The 20,987-nt window shown below is 33.9% G+C and overlaps 1 protein-coding gene across 1 annotated transcript; it reads left to right on the top strand.

Moving 5' to 3' along the window:
• The first annotated feature begins 329 nt into the window (after positions 1-329).
• On the top strand, positions 330-17,105 carry LOC149080094 (myosin light chain 1-like). Its single transcript, XM_089239090.1, has 6 exons — positions 330-464; positions 6,787-6,814; positions 10,836-10,976; positions 11,290-11,457; positions 15,138-15,224; positions 16,844-17,105. The coding sequence occupies exons 1-6, from the start codon at positions 462-464 to the stop codon at positions 16,888-16,890; spliced, it is 474 nt and encodes a 157-aa protein (XP_089095216.1). The 5' UTR covers positions 330-461; the 3' UTR covers positions 16,891-17,105.
• Positions 17,106-20,987: the final 3,882 nt, after the last annotated feature.

Genomic DNA, 20,987 nt, shown 5'->3' with positions numbered 1-20,987 from the left:
TGTGTTGTCTAAATATTTCGTTTCCTTTCACCAGCGTTTCTCATTAGTACAATGTTCAATCTCCATGAATCAAAAGAGCTAGAGAGGTTTTTTTTAACATTCGCATTTACAAGCTATTGGTATAATTCATTTAGAAATATAACCTCTGAAACATTGCTTTTGAAATAAATAAAAAAATAAACTCAGAGAATGTGAAAAATTTTCGGCTTTTAATAGATATCAAATTTATTATTTTGAACTGAACTTCGTTTAAAATAGGCCGTACTCAGTTGACATGCCAGAGACGTGGGGCGGGGAGAAAGCAAGGAAAATGAGCTGGAAAATGTTACACTAGAGCCATCTAGAGGAAGATTTTTAAATATATAAGTCGGACGCCGACGACGTAGACGGCTTTTATCTCTTACTAGTGAGTTGCGAACTCGAATAGAGGCTACCCGTTCCCTCATCAGAAGTACAGTACAATGGTAAGTACTCGACATGTGCGATACATATTTGCATACATGTACTTTATTTATTTTTTTTTAATTCTGGTCTTAACCAACACACTAAATCTCAAACAGGTTGGCTGTAGGAGTAACCAAATTTCAAACAAATGCCAATTTAATTAAAACTTTGTGATTGATTACTCTTTGGTCTGTAATGTTTCTTTTACATGTCTTCTTTGATATGTGTAAACCTATAAAGTTGTTAAAACTAACATTTGCAAAGTTATGTATTTTGGTTAAAATATAAATATAATTTAAGTAAAGGCGTAAGAGAATCTCAAACAGATTTTTTATCATAAATAAAACAAATGTGATTTATATTGAAACTGATTAATGTGAAATAAATAGTCATCATTGTTTGAGTCAATTTTAGCTCTTCAATTCCCGATAGCTTCCTTAATTCCCACACTGAATTTCTTTACAGTATGGAGCTCTCATCAACAGAGAGCGAAAAAGGGGAGAAAAAAAAACCAGCTGAAACGTTGCTGAAAAACATTTAAAAGAAAGTGAAAAAAATAGTTAATCCCCTGTCATAAATTCAAAGTTTCCCGAAATTCTGCTGCCCATTGTTTTTCAAAAAAAATTTTACTGTTTATAATATATATTTCTTCATTTCATTTAAAAATTTTCATTCTTTCTTTATGGCGCGTTCTCTGTCGAACGGTAAAGACCGAAATAAGGGGCTATCTCGTGAGATTGGAAGTTCACAGGGGCAGCGGTAGCAGTTTTCTTAGGGTCCCGTCAGTCAACCTAATTAAACATGGAAAGATCAACATCCGTGCTCCTGCGGCCCACGTTATGGTCCTGCCTGTTCAATGTTTATCTGCATGTTATTTATACTTACATTATTCCTATGTATCAGTGCTATATTATCTCTATTATTTAAATTGAGTACATCGTTGAATTTTGTTCTGTAAAATCTCTCGTTTGGCTTCTTACTCATGAAAGTCTTTTCTCGTCCAATTTAAAATGCTCATAATGTATATTTTATTTGTAGTAAACCTTCTGGCAGTTATGTTTTATATTATATTATTTGTACGTGGGCCGTCTTAAGAGTATCTTGAGCTCCCGGGCCATGGGAGTTTTCCGAGGCCCTACCTGGCTAAAAATGCTTGACTGCAAATTTATAAAATTACTCTCGAAGTTTTCAATCACATCTCATTTTTATGAGGCCCCTTCACCCGTGAGTTTTAAGATGGCACTGTTTGCACGTAGACTAAAATTAAAACATTAAAAAAAAATTAGTCCAGAACAGTTACTTTGATTTATAACGAGTTCAAAAAAATCTATGCTTCGAAAAAAAATGAGAAGCTGAATATTTATTTCCATCTTTTTTTGTAAAGATTTCGATATTTTAATTGAGTCTGCCTATAGCTTAGACTCGGCATACTGTGTACAGTAATACATTAAAAGAGAAATTATTTGCTTCATAAAAATTGTAAAATATGAACTGAAGAATGAGACGGAGAGATTCGCTTTTTTTTCTTTCTGACTACGCGGGGAAAAAAAGATTTTCTAAGAGAAACTGCTAATATTAGTCGGTATCATTAAGACCTGTTTCATCATTAAATAGTCAAATACTGTAATTGGTTAAAATCAAAGTATTTAATATAGTCATTTTTTATTGATTTAAAAAAATTATGGCAACATTTTTATTTAGTTAGAAAAATGTTGATGCTTATAAAAGTTTTATTGCTCTTCATAGCCCTTCATGAAACTAAAAAATCCTCAGGAGTGCGAGTAAATTAGTGCATCAGTGATTTAATTCGATATGGGTTGCAAAGGGGAAATTTAAGAAGTGTTGAAAAATTATGATGCATATGTTATCTAGTGTCAGTAAATCTAATAGTTTAGTAGTTTTGAGTGTACATATTACTCTTGCTACTTGAATATGTGTATGAGTAAAGCCAAAATATTTCACCACTGCAAATGTCATCTTTCAAAGCTTTCTTGAACATCATTATTCAAGTGGGTCAGAAAATTTTATTATTTTACTCAGATTTATGTTTAGAGTATTAGTTAGATTTATGTCAGAATTATTTACTCAGATCAGAGAATCCTAAATTTCTTTTGTTAGCAGTTTGAAACTTGAAGCATTTTTATGAGAATTTCAGTTTTTTAAATTTTCAAATGTTAAATACAGTGAAACATCGATACGACGATACGCAATATAACGATAAATTCCTCTGCAACGATATTTTTTTTTAAATTGTGGAATTTCCTATAGTCTCCTCCTCTCTTAGTGTGTATCTCCTCGATACAACGATATACTTTACAACGACAAATCCCTGCATGACGATATTTTTTGAAGAGATTTTGAAACCGCGACAACGATGATTTTTTATATCTCTCTCAAAATCGTCTTCAATACATTGTTAAACTTATCACCTAATTTTGTTCTCTCAAGGGCATCTAATAACGTCGGAATTTTTCACCATCTGAAAGAGAAAAACCAACAGTGCTATGAAGGCGATGGTACTCTCTGTGTAATGCACAGAAGTGTGATCGGCAAGCCCTTTCAAAAACTTGCACAACTGAATTTTATTAATCAATTAATAAGTTATATTTTTATTGCTGCGAATATACACTTTACTTATGAGTGCATTTTCTGATGATAATACAGTAGAACTCCCACACTAATCCGAAAACCCGCTTGATCCGAACGGCTCCTGAGAAAAAAAATGGAGACGTGTGTGATAAAATTGACGAATCATCCAACTGGAAAAATCAAAAACTCATAAATGCTGCATTGCAACACGTTATATTTTACATGTGAGGTTTTACACCTCATACTGATGAATTACAAGGTTGCCTTAAAAAAATCTTCCGTTTTCATTTGAAGAAGCGACATATACCTAGCGGACGATGCAGATAGCAGTCATCGCTCAGAATCATGATGCCTGCAGGTGTTGCATTTTCATGCTGCTTCACGTATGGAATTACAGTTTCAAAATCTACCAAGCTTCTTAATGAGGCTTTGTTGGTGAAGCGTCATAATCTGACCCAGTTGTTTGTACTTGTACCATCCGTGGCTCCCTTTGTATGACAACGTTTATTCGTGACGCCCCAGAACAGTCTAATAAAGAACCATTCCAAAGCACTGAATACTCAATTACCAATGTTTGCAGCTCTCCGCGAGGCCCTTTACAAAGGTTGGTGACGTCTCTTGGAGAAACGATGTACACCTTGAGAACCACACACACTAATCAAACCCATCTCTTGACGAACCGTTGTCAATTGAAACTTACTTCGGAGACGATTTCTGCATCCGTGAAAATTTGATGGCTGTTAGAGCCTAATCATAGCATTTTACCCAAATTTTTTTCCTCTGCTTCCTCGCAGCCAGGGATTTCTTTAAAAAACTGGAAGATTTCATTAGATTCCTCTGTTGTGTCTTGATTATGGACGAAGGCAAGTCTTGGCCATAATTCTTCCCAGGTTTTCTTTAGCAAGTTACAGGTTTCCGTCAAGGTTTGACCATGCTTCTGCAGACCAGTAAATGGCATATTTCACATATGACATATTTTCTACATTTTTTGAATAATGGAAAGGGACTCATTCTCATCTTCAATGAAATATCGAAGCAACATTTTTTGTACACCTGTTTGCTGTATTATAAAGCCGCTTGGTCCATTGGAAGGTAAAAAAATTACTTTAATTTCCTCGCAATTGTTTCAGTCATTGTTAAACGGAATTATCTGATCTGTAACTCGTATCCCACCCGTATGGATACTCACTATTGTTACAGTTTTAACACAGCCATGTTTAAAAGACAAATCCCGGTAATCCGAACTTTTCACTAATCCGAACAGGTCTCGGTCCCAGTTAGTTCAGATTAGCGGGGTTCTAATGTACTGAGACAACGATTTAGAAGAAATGTCAAAAACAGGATAAATTTGGTGGCACGTATTGATAATGCTGTCTCTCGGTATAATGATAATCCCTCTACACAACGATATATTTTTATCCTTATCCAAAGAGTATAATTTATAGGGATTTCACTGTAATAGTGGGTACATAAGATACATTAGGAGCATGTTAATTTAAATTTCAAATACATAGTCACTTTATTTATGGCTTTCTCGATAACTTGATGAGACATATTTCGAAATCTAAAGTTATATGAGAACCCCTTGATGATCTTGTGCCATCTTGAATTGCAGCGACATACCACTTAGTAATTGATATGTTGATGTAAATTTGTTGCTTAGATAATATCTATCGAAACAAAAATATTCACGAGAGAGAGAGAGATTAAATATTTGACACAGTAAAAGTAGTGACAGAAATCGTTAGTAAATACCCTATTCGAGTGCTGCTGGTTCTTACTGATTGTATTGGTATCTCGTTGTATTCAACTCGCGAAAATATTTTTTCTCGAAAATATTAAAAATTTACGCTAAGCAGTTATGTGTGAGTTTCATTGTTCAAATTATTTCATTCAACGCCTTACTGAGAATGTTCTTTGGAACTTGTACCGAGTGTTTTGTGAAAACGAATCTCAATCAAAAACGAATCTCCTATCGCCCATTAGAGTGGGTTCAATTTTGTGTGGACATGAGTGAGAAATTCCATAAGAGACGACGCCAAAAAATGTTAAGGAATGACATAGAATGAAGCAAATAATCTCAGAATGAAAGAACATCAGCAGTAAAACATTAGGTGTTCAAGAGAGATGTGCCCGTATAATTAAAATGTATATGATCTTCCATAGAATTCTTTTCTCTTCCATTCCTTTTCCTGCAGCTAATTCTTTTCTCCACTACTTTTGCGCATTTATCGTGACTATGTTGACAGCGCAAAGCGAATAAAGTGCTTGGGAATTTCTATGTAACTTGTTAAAAAGGAGGAGAAATGAACGGAAAGAGAAAAGAATAAACTAGGAGACAACGAACTAGCAGCGGTTTGCCAAATTTAACTCGTGACGCGATTTATCAGATATTCCACAAGTGGTAATTCTAATCTTCAGAAAAACTCGATCTCCTATATAGGCACTTTAACATAAATCACGCGCGGCCAACCCGAATATAAAAATATCTCGCCTTGGCAAAATGTAACTGAATAATGATATCACAAAAAGTGTTGGTTACTGTAGTTGATGGTTAAGAAACTGATTTCTTGCCACCATTTTGTAGGCGTTCGAAATCTATACATCTCAGTATGAACGTATGGATATAGTACATAAATAAAACAATTTCACCGTATACAGTATATATTTGACGTCTATATCCACACCTAGTTGGGTGATTAAATTTCATTGCGACAACGAAAAAATTGACCGTGGTTCAATAGAAGAGAGCTCAGGGTCATGCATACTCTCCTCATCTCTGTGTCATAATAGCAATTACTATTTCCTTCAGATTAAACTTATTATGAGATCTGAATATTATAATGATAAAAATGATTAAATAAAAGAGGATAGGGAAGAGAGTCATGAAAATCCAACGGTTAATCCAATGTCATTTGGCGTTGCGATTTAATTACTGAGCTCCATTTAATAGCTTAAAATTCACTGGTACAGATTAGCAAGAAATTCATATGTTTTATAAAGCCACTAAAATTAATTGCTGATGCTTATTAAAACGTTCATTATTTTTTTTCTATTTGTCCTTCTTGATTTTGGTTTAGAGATATCAGCCCCCCCCCCCCCCAGAAATTTACGGAAAAAAAATCTGTACGTTTTCTGGACTAATCTATGTCCATAGAAAAAAATTATATTAAAAATAAAATCAAAAAATTTGTTCCTCTCAAAAATGAATGATTTTTAAAAAATAAATTTTTGACATAAATGCTCCTGTGAATGAAAAATTTTTGTTTCCTAATTTGAGTTCGTAATCTCTCACACCTTCAAAAGAAAATGAAAATCTGCTTTCATAAAAGAAAAAAATTTAATTAATCAAACGCATGCTCCCAATCTAAAACATTGACCTTTGGAAGATTAATGGATGCAATATCCGGACATAAAATTTATATTTCTAAACTCTTTTGAACTTAATTTTTCTTTTGATTTGCTTTCATGCTGTTTATCCACTCATAATTTTAGTTTACATCTGAGTTTATCAAAGAAATAAATCTTCTAAATTATGGTTTTATCTCTGTTCATTGACAATGTACACTGCTCAAAGCAATTAGGGGAAATGTAGGTTTTATTTAGTTGTGATTTTAAGCATTTTAATTGATAAAATATTGACAAAGAGTCCACTAACTGTTTTGAGTATCTCATTTATATATGATCATACAGTATATATTTTTATGTTGCACAATATACGTTAGTATACATTTTTTTTTAATTTTATTTCAGGCTGATCTGAAAACAGCAGAAGTTGAAAGTGAGTATTGATATTTAACAGTATCGATTTATTTTAGCTTTATGGGTGTTTATTTTACTAAGTTTAGGTTCAATAAATTTGTAGATAAAGAATTAAATACATGCTTTTCCTACTTTAATTTATGGCCACACTTTTCATGAATACAGTAATTAACAGAATTTTGATGCACACACATTTATATTATGAATGACAATAATATTTACCTGAATCATGACAATATGACCCAACTTCTCTGTTTTATTCCTCCTACGGCTCAAAGGCATATCTGCAAAGAGGCTAAGCTGGCTATAGCCCAGGGTAGCAAATTAAGGGTAATGGGTGGTATAGAAATTAGACCAAAACAGTAGGGGGTAAAAGAATTTGTATAGTGCAAGGGAGACAAACCATAAATCCGCCCCTGCTATGACGTTATTGAAATCTGTGGTTGATATACATTACGTAAATAGAGTTTTCATGTACACACACACAGTCTTAAAATTGGATATCTTTCACGAGGTAAGCATTCACCAAGAATTTCTAGTAAACGGTAGCTAAATCATATATGCAATATGATGAAAAAAATAAGGCGTGAAGATGTTTGGTATGACAAAAGGTATGTTGAAATTATTTTTATTACTTGGTATGCATGGATATACGTTGTATTGGTTCTCTCTCTCAATCGACAATACATACTAAGCGGCTGTTTTTTGACCATTTTTGATTCGGCAAAAAAAGACGGTACTGTAAAAGGGTTGATTAAATTACACTGCAATACATTTATGTGTGAAAGTACTAATAACATAAACCAGCGGTTCTCAGCCTTTTTGACCCGCGGAGCCCCTTTTTGTTACATAATTTCTATGGTGGAGCCCTGTAGGACTGTTTTTTATTTATTCATCAAAGTTAATGATTTATTTTTATTATTCAAAAATATTTATAATTATTTTTTTCCAAATTTACTGTTTTTTTATTCATTTTTCTCGAGTGGAGCCCCTGATGAGTTAACACGGAGCCCTAAGGGCTTCGCGAAGCACCGATTAAAAACTGCTGATATAGACGATATTAAGGAGAAAATGTAATTTATTATAGATGCTTTTAACCTTGCAAACTACACATGTGCTTCTTTTTCTTTCAACAACCCTCTACGTCAGATACACAGAAGCGCTTTCCCTCGTTGTAGTTTTTCTCCCTTATTTTACTTTGAAATATCGTGTTACGTGTGGAGATTCCGTTGGAAAAAAAGGTTTTCTCTGAATAAAAAAAAACCAGCGCTAGGAACCAAAAAAAGAAGAAAAAGATCCGGTTGATGGTGGGTTAAGAAAGTTGTGGCTTCTCTCTCTGCTCCAATCGCGGAGTGGGTTTCTTTTTTTTTCTTTTATGCAACGGCATCGTTGATTTAAGTCACTCACTCCCCCGCAGCAAAAACAAACCAATTTGCTAAAAATTTCCACGGAACTTTTGCTTCGTCATGGCTACATTCTTGGCGGATAGCACGGTTTCTGAAACATGGATCAGGTCACGTGGAGCTCTTGTTGTGTATCCCGCATAGTCATCTTCGGATTTCGGGAGTCCGCTTTTAGACGCACTCAAACATCTCCTTCATGTTCAACCCCCTTCCCCACCCCTGCGTCGCCTTTTTTGGGATCCTTCACGTTATTGCTTCTCGAAGATCTCGCGTTTTAGGAACGCTCTGATCCACCCACACACTCACTTGAGCCTCATCCATTTTACATCAACTCCCCCACCACTTACTTCTGCCTGTTTTACTAGATCTCTCTTTTTTTAAATGATTTTGGCTAGTTGCTTTCACAGCAATATGAATGCATATGCCTGACTTATGAAAAGGAGGTTGATTATACTTACAAAGAGGTTGAATGAGGTCCAAATGATTCATGATGCAGATTTTATAAGGACAATGAAACATTTTAAGTCACTCGTGTAACTCAACCTTAGATTAATAAAAACACCTGTACTAGTTCAGCTGATGTTTTCAAATATTAAAATTTGATACATGAATATCAAACTGTTGACTTTATTTTTTTTAAGTATAGTAGATATAATAAATGGAGTGAGGAATGACAGAACGTGTTAAAGCATTGTACCACATGATTAACTGACTAATCGGAAATTATTCTTATTATGTTTCCGATATAAATGATTTACAACCATTTTATAGTCTAAAGTTCGAATCCTAACTTCAGCGTACGTACTTGTCTTTAAACGTTAATTCCAATTATTAAGGCAAAAATTTCCAACCTCTTTCTTTCGCAGCACTCTAAGGAATGCTGAATATCTCACAGCACCCTTGCCCAATTTCGAAATACTTTGATGGCACTCTGAATTGCCTTGATACACTTGTTCCGAATCGCAACCCCATTGCTAGGCTCTATCTCCAATCATCTCATGGCAACATAGGCTGTCACTATACATCATTGGAAGCTACTGAACTTACAATCCGTACGCACTAGGAAAACAAAAAAAAATATATTTTATTAATAACAGTCTCTGTTATTCCATGTCCATCATGAGCTTATGAAGTATATTCTAATCTAAAGCATACATGCTCAACGGCCCGTAGGTCAAACGTGACCCTCTGAGTCGTCTTATGTGGCCCGAGACTTCGAACACAATTTTGTAGAAATGAGTAAAATCATACTAACATTCATATTAACATTGTTTGGTCTTGATGTTTTATGTGATGGTGTTTAAACAGTGATTATATCCCGAATTAAACACTTTCACTGGATCTTTTACTATGGATGCCAAATCGATAGAAATTACATCAGAATAAAATATATAGATAGAGCCCATATATAAAAAATGGCCCTTTTGTTTTATTTATTTATGTATTTACATATTTGTAAATTGCAATTCAGCACCTACATCACAAAGAAAATGCAGAAATGTCAGAAAAATAAATAAAAAACAAATAAATAAAATAAATAAGCAAAAGTAAGTGAAGCAAGTGAATGCGTATAAAAGAGACGAGAAAATGAAAACTTTTAAAAACTACACAATTAAAATCAAATAAAATTAAATTTTTTTTAAACTATTAAAAAGAGGTGCATAAAACTAAAATTACGCAAAACAATGCAATGATAAGTTAAAATAAAATAAAAAGAGTCATAAAAAGCATAGCATCGGAGATGTGGAAACTGATCATGATTTTTTAAAGCGGCCTTGAACTGATAATTTGTTGGCTTTCTCACAATCTAACCAGGCAATGAATTCCATACATGAGCTGTGCGAAATGATGGTACCTTGTGTTATTTCGGCAGAATGGAATTCTGATGGTAAATTCGTGAGTTCTCTTTGGTGAGCTGATGTAAGTAAGGGGATCAATTGATATGTTATAAAGTTGTCATTGTTCTATATAAAAACGTGCAAAAAATTTAAAACCATGAAACCATTATTCGATTGTTGCCTAAGACTGACTACCAAACCACTGAAATGGCCAGTGGGATATAAAGTGTATATGGTATATTGCAGACAAAAAAAAAAGATATCTTCGAAAAAAAGATGGCATTGATAAAGGTAATCTGGAAATTTGACGAATTAATATAATTTATGTTCAAACACTTTCTGGTCGATCTAATGTTTGGTCAATTGGAAGTATTCAATGAGTTGGTCTTTAAAAAAATTACAAACAACTTATTGCGCCGTAAAATATGCTTTTTTGCAATTACATAGTGTTTGCGGGAAGTGAACTTTACGTTTTATAATGAAAGCCTATAACGACGCCCTCGAATGCATTATTATAAAAACTTTCTTTTCAAATCTGTAATAGAATTTTGTTTTTTGTAACCATTTTTTAAATTAAAAAATAATGTTATTTTTATATCTCGTAGAAGTATATAATATTATTCTTCATTCATAAGGTGGGTAGATTATATTCGAGCATATATTCAGCTTAATACTCATTTTACTTTTACTTTAGTTTTCGTCTGAAATAATTTCAGGTTATTTGGTCGAAAATTTGTTTTTTATTCTGCTCTTTGTTAAACTTCTAATTTTTATTGGAATAATTATATCTCTTTTGCAGAAGCCCGTGAACATTTCGAGATTTATGATTTCGAGGGTGAAGGTAAAATTGATGCAAGGGACCTCGGTGACTTTTTGAGATCTCTAGACTGCAAACCAACTATTGCTGCAGTGAAGAAGAAGGGAGGCAGTGATAAGAGAGGTATTTATTGTTTGCTTAAAAACTGAGTAATTTATCATTTATTCAGAGCTCCAAATTATCCAAGGTTCAATTAAAATCGTATCAATATTATTATTAGAAGTTTTCTCCTGTAAGAATTATATTTATATTTATGTATTTTCTACTTGTAACTCATCGATGTAATGTGTTAAAAGAGATACCGTATATATATATATTGTTCAATAGTGAAAAAATTTAATCGAAAGTTTATTACAATAGTGTAAATAAATTTGGTTCCCTTCACTTATAGAATTTTTTTTTCGCTCAAAGTGATCTGAAATTGTTAATCTTCCAGGTGAGAAGAAGCTAACATTCGAAGAAGTTTTACCAATCTACAGTGAGATAAGAAAAGAAAAAGAAGTTGGAACGTTAGAAGATTTCATGGAAGGCCTTAAAGTATATGACAAAGCAGAAAATGGTACTATGCTTGCAGCTGAATTAGCACATGTCTTATTATCCTTAGGTATGTATTTTGATATGACGTGCGTATTATAGTAAAACCAATAAGTTTGTGTTAAAATGAAATGCATCAACTATACAGGGTGATTCAGAAAAGATGGGAGAAACTTTAAGAGGTGGTAGTGCACACAAAAACAAACAATTTTCATCAAAGAATGCATGGTATAAAATGAAATGCAAACGTGCTAGCGCGTTACGAAACGGCCGCTCCGCTAACTTCCAATTAGAAAGTTGTTTCCCCGTCTCTCCTGATGACAACAAGAAAAAAATCCATGTTTCTAAGGGCAATATTCACAGAGATATTCTCGAATCAAATATTTATAATATATAAATATAGAAGTTTAGACTTTTTTTTATCTTATTACACACTGTAAAACTCTCAAACTGTGACTCTCAAACTGGTACAGGGTAATTTTTGAACGCCTGTTGAGCATTTTTTAAATTTGAATAATACCTATATAATAATATTTTAAATACCTCTACAACGGACGGCTGATGACATAAAGGCCGTGCTAGCACTTACAGGACACCCTGTATCAGGGCCGCAACTAGATGCTTGGTCACCCGGGGCAAGAGCGTATTTTGACGCCCCTTGTAATGTTGAAGGAGAGGTTTCAGAATGAAATTTGAGCCCCCTCTGGTCCAGCGCCCGGGGCACGAGACCCGAAGGGGCGCAAATTTCATTCTCAAACCTCTCCTTCAACATTACAAGGGTGTGCCAAAATGCACACTTTCCCCGGGTGACCAAGCATCTAGTTGCGGCCCTGCTGCCCTGTATAATAATCGAATTAAAAAACAATGAGTTTCTGACAAGGAAACGTTCCCAAGATAAACTCATAGAATTCGACGAAAATTTTACAGACGTTACTAGATGGCTCAAAATATGTTCTAAAAAAAGTAGCTGCGGAATTGCAACAGAAAAGGTGTAAAAATGAATACAAATCAACATTTTTAACTCCAAATACAACCCTTCTTGGCGAGAATTCAAAGAAAAGCGGAAAATTTTTAAATGAACTGTCCGTGTTTCCTCCGAATGAGTTTAAATCTGTTGTAAAGTTATTTTTGGGTATTTTGCATTCAAAAATTTTTTTGAAATATTGAGTTTGAATATATATTTTTAATCTAATCATGCATTTCCTCCACTTTTATTTTACATAAGTGAAACAAATTAGCGAGTCGCAATAAGTTTTTGTTTTTTTTTTGTTTAAATGCTGAAAAGTCTTCCGCATGAAATTGCATTGTTTTATATAACCTCGATGTTTCTTAATCTATTTTTTTAAACCAGCTGCGGCTTTCAAATTGAAAAATGCCACCACATATTAATGTGTTCAGTGCGTTGTGGATGCTGTACCACGAATTCTCTGTTCAAGAAATGAAGCTGATAGATTTTTTACAGAAGCCGAAATAAATTTAAAAAATAAAATAATGGAAAATTTTAGAAAGAACCTGAATCTATATGCGAAATGTTTAATGATGAAGTAGAAGACACTCTGGATTTCGAGTCATCGATTGACGAAAGTGAATTTGAGAATTCTGATTCTGACACCATAGATGATAATGATGAAATGTATGTAGGTGAAGAGTTAAATGAGGAAGTCCAGAGAATCCCATTTAAAACTAAAAGAGCAGCCGTTGAATACTGGCGTAGCAGTAAAAAAATGAAACATCGCACACTAAAATCTGTTCAAAGTAAGTATAGATTTGTAAAAAGTTTGTCTCAAATGTATTTGTGAGAAAATCAAGTCAACAAATTTGGTGATAAGAGGTACAAACTATACGAAATTCAAAAATATGTTTTTCAAAGGTTTAAGGATACGAAGCGCAGGCATAACTCGGATATAAACGTGCATAACTCGGATTTGAAAAGCTGTTCTTGTAATAAAGCTCTGTCCCTAAAAAGGCCATTCAAAGCTTCCGGAAAATGGCTCTGTAATTTTACACAGAAATGTAGAATTGTTAGCAGAAAAATTACTAAAATGATCGCTCAAAAGCAGATTTATGAAGAGGATCATATTGTAAGTGCTTCAAAAGCATATGTAAATACAAATATACAAATACAACTCCACAACAGGCAAAATGCCCAACGAGGTGGCTGAGAAAAAAATGCCCATAAAAAATATGGATGTCATATATTTCAAAAATATAGCAACCCAATTAAAAATTCAATTAATAAAAATTATAAACAATATATATACACGTGATAAAATATTATACAATGCCCATAAAGAATACTTATGGTTGTCTAATTCTAAGTATGAATAGCTTTTCGATTTACCCGAACATGTTTATCATTGGGGTAATGTATGATGTATGTGTATTTTTTTTAAGAATTCGCAGTTGAAGGATAACCAGATGTTTAATACTGATCAATCGGGTTTTAATAAAGAAATTTATTCGGGGAGAACGCTTGATTTTTTTGGGTTCAAAACAGATTGAAAATGCTGCACAATCTATCCATGCTACGACCCATTCATATACTGTAATGCCAACAATCAGCAAAGATGGAATGCTTGCCATCGCCTTTTTTGTGTACTCTGAACCTAAAAGAAATTCGGAACCAAAGTTCGGCAGAAAATGTTTCAAGCTTACAATATTTATACCGTCGCTTTGAAATCTGGGAAAATGGGATCAAAAAAGAACTGCGCGAATATTTATCGGAAGTGCATTTTAAAAAAACACCCTATGAAACCGTACTTTTAGTGGATTCTTGGTCACCCTTCAAAAACAATGATTTGATTGACGGTGTTACGCCACCGGGTAAAATCGTTCATGTGTTTGTGATGCCACCTAAAACCACTCATCTAATACAACCGATAGGTACGGTTTTCGGGTGCGGAAAAATTTCGTTCGAAAATTTTCAGATTTAGTTACGATTGAACAAATACAAATCGATTTGTTTCATCGAGACAATATTTTTAAAGTACAATTCATTGCTCACAACCAGTTCTCTTCGCCACGCTACGTCAACATGTGGAAATATTCATGGCATGCATGCTCATACACAGAAACGCATCCTGGGTATTTCTAGAATCCTGTTGATTTCATATTTATTGCAAACAACGCACTTGATTGCTGGAAACAAAACTGTGCATCTAAAATATTCGCTCGCTGTAGCTGGTATAAAATACATTTCTGCTTTATGCATTTCTTCAATGAGCCTCATATTTGTAACACTTTCAATTTATAAAGAAATTAACCCTTTCATTCGACCTGAATCAATTGTAATCAATTATATATGTTGTAAACTATGCAAGATAGTACTGATGCATCTAATCTGCATATTCTGGTTTTCTAGTGATACTTTTAAGAAGCTATTTTTCAAATATTAACGTCTCTAAATACGTACATTAAAAAGCACGTTTTGATAGTATAAACGCATTAGATGTTTTCGTTAATTTTCAAGAATGCAAAGTCGCCAATTGATTCTAACTATACGGGTTTGGCATCCCAGACCCAATTTTCAACATTAATTTATTCCTCTCCTAATGCAATTCCGCAGCTATTTTTTTCACAGTACATATTTTGAACCATCTACTAACGTCTGTAAAATTTTCGTCGCATTCTACGAGTTTAGGTTGGGAGCGTTTTCTTGTAAAACTATAAAATTTCCGCGAATTCGTTTTGATATTTAGAAACATCGTATTTATGAATTATTTTCTCAAACTGCATGTGAATGTTTTTTAGGTGAAAGACTAACTGATGTAGAATGCGAAGAAATCATGAGGTCATGTGGAGGAACTGAGGATGACGATGGCTTTCTAAAATACGAACGTACGTTTATTTTAAATTTTAATTAAGTTACGTCTAATAATAAATGATTTAGTATTTTTATGTTTACTATTCATATTTTTTTCTTTCATTTTATAAAATTAGTGAACATCTAATAGTTAGCTCCTAAAAACTGAAAAATAATAATCCCATGAATTTAAATAGAAAATTATAATAAGTAATTTTTTTAGTCACCTATGTTATCATTTCCCAGTTTAAAATGTCTTAAAAAAATAATGAATAAACTCTCTCTTGAGCAGCTAAAGCCGAGTATTCAATACTTTAAGCTTACGAACCTTTAATATGGAATATCCACCGTGTCATCGTGGAAGTTTTTCTTTCTTTCTTTTTCATTTTTAAATAAACTACTGGCTTAAAAATACATTTACTTGTAGAATTCCTAATCGTCTTGAATTATGAGCTCAGGCGTGTTATCTGTGCCATGATTCTATTTTGAAATGCCGAGTGTGGGGGAGTATCAAGATCTGATGAATGTTGGTCCTTGTGCTCTTCTTAATCGCTCTATTATTTCAATTTTCCTTTGAGATTCGCTGCCTAGGTAAAATTGAGAAATATTTATGCAATTAAAGAAGTTTAGCACGAATGTTAGCAACGTTTCTTTCTTTTGAAATACAGTATCATGCTGGAACGTAATGGTTAACAGAATAACAACTTCTGCCCTCATTCAGGCAGACTCAAAGATTAAGTAAAATAAAAGGACTCAAAGAATTTCCAAGCACGATTTTGATGAAAATGAGTTCTTTATTCGATAAGCCAATTGACTCCCCCTCTTTGTTTTAGATAATTCATCTATCATTTTAATTGTTTTTCGGGTCGCGAGAATACATTCCAAAAACACAAGACTTTCATTACCAACTACGGATAAGTTCAAGTTTCGCGTATTATTGCGAGATTTCGAAAGACGTAACTATATAAAAAGAAATCATAATTTTAATCATTTATTGAATTATTTTTTCTCTTTCTGTGCTTTTCCCCTTTTATTAATCACAGTTTAGAAAATAATTATTTTTCTTTGACTAGTAACAATAGAATGGTGTACTTTATTTGCCTTGCTCAGACTGATTTTTCTTTTCAGTTTACACTCAACTCATTCATTCTATCCTTCTTATTGTATTAACTACACCGCACTTACATGTATTTAAAATTTATCAATACTTTAACGATTCACAAATTATTTAAAGAAACTTAATCAACGAGACTGCATGTGTATATATATATATAATAAGTATATATAAACTTAAACGGTAACGTTTGAATGGCCTAGCAGAACAAAAATACATGAAATCCGAAAGAAAGGGTAGATTAATATGGAAAAAGTTAATAGTAAATATAACTGTGAAAACTGACCGGTCAGATCAGAATTATAACTGGAATATGAAACAACTGTGACATGGCTTTCAACTAATCGTCTATAGCTTTTGAAAACCAGGATACTATGGAAAATAATACAAACATGTAATTAAATACCATTTGAGCCATAAAAAAAAAGCAAACGCTTATTAAACTCAAGTAACACAAAAAAAACTTGCTTATTAGATTTCATATTTCCGCCAATTTGTCATTTTTGCTACTATCGTTATAATGCTCTTATGTTCTTGCAGCCTTTGTGAAAACTGTCATGACCGGCCCTTTCCCAGAAGAAAAGTAGACCTGATGCGTGCATGTATCTCTGAATCCTCTGTGCTGTGCCGTATATGAAACTCCTTAAGCAGAACAATAATCATATGTATAAAATAACAAAATAAAAAAAACCTACTGCCTTCTATTTGTATTTTGATATTGGTGCGCGTTATGTATTTATATACTCACTATAAAATATATAGCAATGTACTGCATTTATGAATAAACTGTCAAATAGCCTGATGTATAAATAGTTTTAATCTTGCCTTATGTGAGCATTATTTTAAATTAATATTTTTTTAATTTAAAAAAGTTATCCTTTTTAACTAAATTTGAAAAAAACGTATGGTTTTTAATTTAATAAAATTTAACAACGAGTATTTATTTATTTATTTCCCTTTTGAAAAACTATTAAAATGATTGGTTACTTGAATAAAAAAAACTGGGAAATTTTTATGCCTACCCCTATACATAGCAGATGTTAAGGTAAAATGCAAAGTCATATTTTGGGTCAAGAAGCCGCCATCTAATGTAATGTGCTCATATACGTGTTTAGTTCACAATCACCCGACATTTAAGAAGTAACATCAGTTTTATTCATCACGATAACTTTATATACGCTGATGGGCGTAGTAGGAGTTTCCATTTTAGCACATCCCGGAAAACTACGGAAATCTGGTTTGACTTATGAGATTAGCTGAGATTTCAACCTAAATATATTTGTGCATAGTGTAAACAACTAATCAAACTGCGGAGATGAATTTTTTGGAAGAAAACTATGACGAGCATCTGCGGAGAATCGAACCACCGTCCCCTCACAATCTAACCGAAAGCGCTATACCAGTGTTTCTTGATCTATTTTGCCCATGAGCCCCCCCCCCCCTTTGGACTATATTTTACCTTCTCGCCCCCTGTCTTGTCCAGAGCCCCTTAATCCTCATTCAGTAGTGAAACCTTCTACTTATTAAATTGATTTTTTTTTAAAATAAGTTTACAATGAACATCGTCTGTCTCCACAGCAAGGATTCGGTGATCTTTGTTCTTGTCCTGGTTCTATGCAGGACCGTCTCAATATCATGAGAGCCACCGGGTAAAATGACCTTCTGGATGGAAATAAGAGCTTAAATTTTTACATACTCCCTCGAAAAAAATTATAATACCAGATTTCATCATGTGGTATGTACACGAAGTCATACCCCCTATGTACACGAAGCTTTCGGGCCCTTGCGTTAAGATGGAACTAGTTTTATGAGCAACTTCGCTGCATTTTAAAAATAGTCCGCACTTTTTATCACTATATTTCACTTGAAAACTTGATTTCTTCACATCTGAATTTTATATCATAGTTCTCCGTGTTCCCTTAACCCCCTGTCATGGCTCCCCTCCCAGTTTATTTTCACCCGTGTCATCCTTAGAATATCTCAGGACTGCAACTGCAAAGGGGCCATATGGATCAAGGTTAAGAACCACTGCACTTCACTCATTCCTCATGGCCATACTACCCATTGTACGGTTTCATTCAGCGTATACATGCTCCTAGAAAGCAAGGAATCAGTGCATGTGTAGCTAGTAGTCTAGCGCAGTGTTTCTTAACCTTTTTCAGCTCATGGCTCCCGACGGATCACATTTTTTTCTCGTGGCCCCCCTGTTCTATCCAGGGCCCCCCCCCCCTACCCTCATCCAAGAGAAATACTTTCCATTTTTTTATTATGAATGAAATTTTAATAAATCAGGCCAATCTCCAGAATCCTGGCTAGGCACGGATTCAAATGATGGATTATCATCTCTCCCACGAGTCAAATTATATGGTAAAAATGGGTCTGTGTAAAATACGGGACGATCCAACAAACATGCACAATAAATCGACCCTCCCAACACATCAACCGTTGCTCTGGCAGCCCTCCATACTAAGCTGGTACTAGATTTGGTACTATGATTTTCACATGTAAGCTGTTCTTACATATGAAAATCATATAGTACCACATCCCATATAGTGCAGTCCCTCTCCCTCCATTATAGACATGAAGACCCTGGTCATGCCCACATAGACCCAAGGGTTAAGATGCCCCTGGTCGTATGGACGGATCTGATGAATTCTGAAAGTAGTAACATGTTTCACTTTTAAAGCTTTGCTCTTCACAGCTCTCTATGACTCCCTTCACCACCTGTCGTGGATCATCTTTCTTTGATTTTCTCCCGTGGCCCCCTAGAATATCCCAGGACCGCAAGAGAACCACCGATTGAGAACCACTGGTCTAGCGCACTCACCCTGATTGTGAGTGGATGATTCCCCGTTGAGGACTGTTGTAATTTTCCTTTAAAAAAATCTATCTCCACATTATTTCCTGTCGTTTACACTTTGCGTAAAAAATGGAGGAAGACATCACCTCTGTAAATATGTATGGACATTGATGCACTATCAACACGAGGCTTCGCTGACACTTCAATTGCTGAAAATCATCCTTCCTCATTAGATTCTTCCGTAAAAAAAATCTCATATCCTGCTACTATTATTAATGCAGGCGATACCTCATGTGACGCTCCTACTTGAAAATAAGTCCTTCATGAAATAAGCTTTAGCGATGCATTTTTTGTACTAGTTGAATTATAAAAAGACCCCCCCCCCCTCCCCATCTCTCTCGTAAGAACACGCTTGAAAGAAAACTATGCGTTTAAAAGATTTAATGATATCAATGTGGTTTTCCATGAATTCAATGTGTTTTCAATTAAATCAATGGTTTTTAATGTGTTTTTAATTGAATCAACGGTTTTTAATGTGTTTTTAATTAAATCAATAGTTTTTAATGAATTCAATGATTTCATAAATTTAACTCAAGTCATTCATTTAACTCAAGGTTTCTGATAAATTTAATGGAACTTATGATTTAACCAAAATTAATGAGTTTATGATGCATTTTTAGTTTTAATTTCACTCAGCGTTTAAACCAATTAACAAAAGTTGTAAAAGGATCCACTTTCTCCCGCCATACCTAATTCAAACTAAATTAGATTTCCCTGTAATTATTATGCTGTAATCGTCAATATAAAATTGAATTTCTTCATTTTTGTGTGAATGTGTTCTCAATACAAATCTACAATCATTTTAACTCATCTTTGCAAAATATTTTATATACGTCAAACAGGACCCGACCTGAACGATTAACAATATACCTCACCAATGACTTTTTGAATGTATAGTTAATAACTTTGGTTGTCAAACAATGCATTTTTCAACAATACAATAACACGAAAGTTTTCTGAAATTGTAAAACGTTATCGTTAATTTACTCTACATTCATAATGTTTTTGCTGTAACAGCTTTTTTGATTGAATGAATTGATTTAAATATATGGAGATCTCGTGAGTTTATACTGTATATACGGGGTAAATGAATGAAAGCACCGTCCCCTCCCAGTGCATATGTAACAGGGCGTATAGCATTTTACTGACGAACCATTGATCCTAAAGGCATACTTCCAATTAGAAAAAGTATCCAAATAAAGTGTAGTACTCGGATATGTCATTCATGTTTCAAGGGGTTGTATAGTTATTAAAAAAAACTTTTTATACCGTCCCCGTGTGCCCAAAACCCCAATTAGAAAGTCCCGTCTCCCTGTATGCCGACTAAAAAAAATTGCACGTTCCAATATTCACTGAGATATTCGAATTTGAAAAACGGAGGAAAGTTGAAAAAAAACAGCATTAAATGCAGGAAAACCGTTTTACCCGTGTTACTTCCGTTTTTCAAATTCTATTATCTCAGTGAATATTGCACTTAAGAACGTGCAATTTTTTCAGTCTGCATAAGGGGAGACAGGGGAATGTCTTTCTATTTGGTTTTTTGGGCACACGGGGACGGTATAAAAAGTATCTTTTTTATTTTAATAACTAGACAACTCCTTGAAACATGAATGACATATCTGAGTACTACACGTTATTTGGATACTTTTTCTGATTGGAAGTATGCCTCCAGGACCAACGGTTCACACCAGTAAAATTCCATATGCTCTGTTACCCTTGCGCCTTGTATACGGGGTGATGAACCGACAAACTCGGAGTGTTGTTAGTAGACATCAAGAGGAACAAAAATTGCAATGTTAATTGCATTTTTAATTGGGTTGCTGT

The sequence above is a fragment of the Pholcus phalangioides genome, unplaced genomic scaffold (assembly GCF_987345545.1).
Source record: "Pholcus phalangioides strain wild (caught in Gottingen) unplaced genomic scaffold, Ppha-v1.0 ptg000011l_1, whole genome shotgun sequence".
In the NCBI taxonomy this organism is placed as follows: Eukaryota; Metazoa; Arthropoda; class Arachnida; order Araneae; family Pholcidae; genus Pholcus; species Pholcus phalangioides.
Note: the sequence above shows the minus strand (reverse complement) of the source record. Positions and strands in the feature narration are given on the sequence as shown.

What these genes read in the sequence shown, in the direction of transcription:
- LOC149080094 (XM_089239090.1), top strand. An exon ending in ACATGTCTTATTATCCTTAG is followed by an intron (nt 11,458 to 15,137) that starts GTATGTATTTTG and finishes AATGTTTTTTAG; the next exon opens with GTGAAAGACTAACTGATGTA. An exon ending in TGGCTTTCTAAAATACGAAC is followed by an intron (nt 15,225 to 16,843) that starts GTACGTTTATTT and finishes ATGTTCTTGCAG; the next exon opens with CCTTTGTGAAAACTGTCATG.